Source organism: Nematolebias whitei, chromosome 16, assembly GCF_014905685.2.
Source record: "Nematolebias whitei isolate Nwh7 chromosome 16, NemWhi1, whole genome shotgun sequence".
In the NCBI taxonomy this organism is placed as follows: domain Eukaryota; kingdom Metazoa; phylum Chordata; class Actinopteri; order Cyprinodontiformes; family Rivulidae; genus Nematolebias; species Nematolebias whitei.
Genome location: NC_056513.1, coordinates 7961569 through 7966210, shown reverse-complemented (window position 1 = coordinate 7966210; position 4642 = coordinate 7961569). Strand labels below are relative to the sequence as shown.

General features: G+C 43.2%; 1 protein-coding gene across 1 annotated transcript in view; it reads right to left on the bottom strand.

The window, feature by feature from the left end:
- Nucleotides 1–4642, bottom strand: part of sh3pxd2aa (SH3 and PX domains 2Aa) — an 89800-nt gene that overhangs the window by 53597 nt on the left and 31561 nt on the right. Inside the window, exons 4-5 of the mRNA XM_037689622.1 lie at nucleotides 4291–4367; nucleotides 3453–3544 (exon numbers count right to left, since the gene is read on the bottom strand). Coding sequence (XP_037545550.1) covers nucleotides 3453–3544; nucleotides 4291–4367 — 169 coding nt within the window. The remainder of the gene's footprint in view (nucleotides 1–3452; nucleotides 3545–4290; nucleotides 4368–4642) is intronic.

The window sequence follows — 4642 nt, the reverse complement described above, 5'->3', positions numbered from 1 at the left end:
CAGGAAGCATGTCAAAATAAGATTTCTGACAGGAAGCATGTCACAATAAGATTTCTGACAGGAAGCATGTCAAAATAAGACTGCTGTCAGGAAGCATGTCACAATAAGACTGCTGTCAGGAAGCATGTCACAATAAGACTGCTGTCAGAAAGCATGTCAAAATAAGACTGCTGTCAGAAAGCATGTCAAAATAAGACTGCTGTCAGGAAGCATGTCACAATAAGACTGCTGACAGTCAGAAGAAGAGGTCTGATGCATCTTCATCCCATCATCATGTTTACTTCTGCAGGTTGAGATGCACCAGGAGGAGGTCAGGGGTTCCCCGTCCCTCCCCTTGTTGACCTTATCCATCCCTCTTTCCACATTTCCCAGGAAGTGATGCAACTTCCTGGCCCTGCTTCCTCCAGCTGTCATGCTCACTCAGTCCATCACAGTCGTGCTCCTGCCATAGATTAATCTTCGGCCTTCCCAATCATTTGAGGAAACTACACTTTTAAGCTGAATAAAAGCTAATGAGCATAGTTTCCACAAATGATCCAGGCGGCTGGTTTATTTATATATGGTGGCAGCCATATTGGATTTTGACGTGGCGACCCAGTTTTTGATACTGACCTCTGACGAAGCCACACACCGAAACAGAAGTTGGTAACGCTCTTATTTTTTAAGTTATCATGCTAACAACACGGACAGACGGACAAACAACAGTTTGATGATTTTAGATGTAAACGGTTTGATGCGTCAGAAGTCTCCCTGATGGTTGCCAGGTCTGAATGGGGGGGGGGGGGGTGCACCCCAAGGTCCAGATTAGGTCTTTCATTCGTTAAGAAAAAATAAACCAGAGAAGTTGCATTTCCTGTGAGAATGCAGTGTTAATGCTTATTGCTGAAGAACTTGCAGAAAAACAGCCGAAATGGGCTAAAAACATGCTGAAATGTAGCTGAAATTGAAGAACAGGTCTAAACAGCAGAAGAAAACAGAACACATATTTGATGAATTATGAATAAATAAACAGAAATTAGCAAAAATTAATGAAATTAGCTAAAAAAAAAAGGCTAAAATTAGCAACAAAAAACACTGCTGAAAAGCAACTGAAAAGACTTCAACTACCAGAAGGACGTGGAAAGAGCTGAAATGAGCTAAAAAGATGTGGAATTAGCTGAAAAACTAAGATTAGCACAAAACAGCTAAATAGTAGCTAAAATACCAGAAAAAAATGAAACTAGGGAAAAAAGTTGAAAGGAGCATAACAAGCTAAAATTAGCATAAAGCAGTTAATTAGGTTGAAAGTACTAAACTTACCATAAAAACTTGAATTTATCTGAAAACAGCTGAAATTAGCTAAAAATGTTATTTAAAAAAGGTAGCTGAAAAGGTAGAAGCTTAAGCTAACAGCAAGAACACATTTGCCCAATAAGGCTGAAAGAAGCAGCAATGAGCACAAAAAAGTGAAAATTACCTGAAAAAAGCTGAAATTAGCAACAACAACAAAAACAGCTGAAGTATGGCAAAAAAGAAGAAATAAGCTTAAGCTACAAGAAGGAAGAAGAGAGCACATTTTTGCTGAATTAGGCTAGAAAAAAGTTGAAATGAGCTAAAAAATAAAAAAGCGGAATTCGCTGCAAAAGCTAAAATTAGCATAAAACATCTTAGCTGAAATAGCAGAAAAAGCTGAAACTCGCTGAAATAGGCTGAAAGAAGCAGAACAAGCTGAAATAAGCAAAAAGAATATGAAAGGAGCACAAAACAGCTGAAATTAGCTGAAAGTAGCTGAATTTTTTTTAAATTTACACAAGGAAGCTGAAAGAAGCTGAACCAGAACAAAATGTGAAAGGAGCAGTAAAAAGTTGTAAACAGAGCTAAAAATCTGAAAAATGAGCTCAACTCATCTTCTATGAGAAAAAAAAAAGTCAGAAAAGTCTAAATATTTCAAAAAGCTAAAGTTGCACCAATACCAAAAGCAGGATTGTCCTGAAAGAGCTGAACGTTTTGATTTATGATTTGTTGAAATAGCTGAAAACTGTGGAACGAGAAAGACGCTGAAAAACGTACAGAAGAAAAACGGATGACAATAGAGTGAAGAGGATCACTGGAGTCCATGGATGGTTCAGAGACTCCGTCCTGGAGGTTCCTGCAGAGGTCTCACCGGGCCCCCCAGTGATGAGAAAATCCACCGACTGTGGTCCCCAGAAGGACTACTGGTCCTGACCAGGTCTCCACACACACCACAATGGATCTACCTCGGAGCAGTTCATCCTTCTCTGTGTCATTAAATCATCAGATGAGCTCATCCTCGACCCCCTCCCCCACCAAGCCGCTTCGCTCGATGCATTTTCATGTAACAGATGCATTGTGGGTAGGAAACTAACGAGCCCCTGACAGGAGCTGAGGACGTCTAACCATTAAGAGAGAGTGGTCCAACCCCCCCAGAGGAGCTTCTGAGTCCATCTGATCAGAACCTCTTCGTCTGCTCGTTGAAAGCCGCCTTCAGGAACATCTGGGTCGGACTCGGACCATAAACTCCCGGCGTTTCATAAGAAATCAAACTTCTTCCCTGTCCTCCCTCAAACACGCACTTTAGTGAAATTAAACAAACAAATTAAAATAAAAGAACGAGTTTATAAAACCAGTTTAAATTGAAGCGTAAAAAAAAAAAACGCCTCTGAGACGTAGACAGAAGGTTTTAATGTGAAATTTAAAAGTTAATTTAATTTTAAAAACACGCTGCTTCTGTATATTTTATAAATTAATTTATTTATAAATAAATTTAATAAAAGTTTCACTGAACGCGTTCAAACTGGAAAACAAACGGTCGTATTAGAGAGGAGGATTCACGTCTGAACTCTGAGGGAACGAGACTTCCTGGTGACTCCAGAACCGTTTGGTTCCTGGTCCACTCAGCGTCTGCGAGAAGCCCAACCCATCAACGCTGCACCACCGTGCCAACAGCTGGGACGTTCAGGTTCCTCTAAACGTGCTGCTGCATTATGGGTATGTTCAATAATGAACTTTAAATAGTTTGGAAATTACCTTTGACCTTTCCCAGAGGAAAGAGCAACAGCTGCGTCTCTGCTCTCATGCTGATGTCTTTCCACCCTGGCGTTGTGTTTAAAAATCAGCAGAACCGTTTTTCTTCCGCCCTGATCTGTAAAACCCTGGAATGTTAGGAAGGTGGGATTTAAATCAATTTAACTGATCTCTGCTGAAGGAAATCAAGAGACATTTTAAAATGGACGAAAAATCATTAAACGGAGTACCGCAGGGCTCAACATTCGGTTTCTGTTTTTTTTTTTTGTTTTGTTTCCCTCACAATGTTGAAAAGCTTCTGTCTGCTTTAAACTTCTGGGGGCCTGTGTAAATGGAAGAAGATGGTGTCATCCAAACTAAGTTTAGAGTTTTAAGTGACCTCTGGTCTGCAGGAGGAACTCAAACGGATCAGTTCGTGTGCCACTCACTCTTCGGGGGGGTGGACGTCCTCAGCCTTGGTCTCGAAGAAGCGCAGCACCTCCTCGCTCTGAGAGATGTGGGGGGGTAACCTGACCAGAGCCTGCAGGAGGAGACGGAGGGACAGAGTCAAGGAGGTTCATGTGTGGGGGGGTCTACCTTCTAGGATCATTGGATCAGAACCAAACACAGCGTGGTTTTATTTGAGAGCGAATTTGTTTCATAAAATTCATCCCATCCTGGAAGAACAGTTCAAATAAATCTCTAAATTCAGGAAGAATCAGACGATCAGCTGATCTGCTGTTTGTATCAAAGATGGACTCGGACAGAACCGGTCTGGTCCCGTCTACATTTAATGATCTGAGCAGCTCCGAGGAGCCGGACCCTGGGGGTACGACCTGAACGTCTCGGGCCTTTTATTCAAATCTCCCCGATCGTTCGAGCTGCTTTCAGGTTTTATTTATCTGAGGCGGGTCCAGCTGCCAGAACCACTGCGATCTACGGACAGCAGCAGCCCTGTCCTGGCCCCCAGATTCTCCTGGAGGACCGGGGGGGTGAAGGTGTGATGGAGGACAGGATCTGAAAAGACCGCCAACAGGAAGTGATAATCAGGCTTCTCTTGGAAGAGCCGTCACTCTGAGGGGTTTTATTTGGTGGACAGGAAGTGCTAAGAACTTCCTGTCCTCACATCAGAGGATGAAGCAGTTTCTTCATGTGCTGCTGTGCAGCAGCAGAACGACCCAAACCGGGTCAGTCCAGACGGGGACCACAAACTATTAACATGCCAGAGGTTCGAAACACAAAACAAGGACACGGTTCCTCAGAGTCTGACGTGTTGACGCTCTTTACCCGGCAGTAGTCATCGATGAAACGCAGCCGCTTCATGGCCACGTCGCGCACGTGACTCCTCCGGAACAGGATTTTGCCTGGAGGGGGGAGGAGAGGGGACAAACGGTCAGAATGGAGGGGAAAGGTTAAGGACAGGTGTGATGTCAGAGGAGACAAACAGCTGAAACGTGTCACTAAAACCCAAAGCCGAAGAAAACCCGAGATTTTCAAGCACGTCGTAACGTTTGAACCGACCAGCAGGTGTCAGAGAAGAGCTCCACTGATCTGAGGTCAGTTCTCTAAACTGATCTGAGGTCAGTTCTCTAAACTGATCTGAGGTCAGTTCTCTAAACTGATCTGAACTGATCTGAGG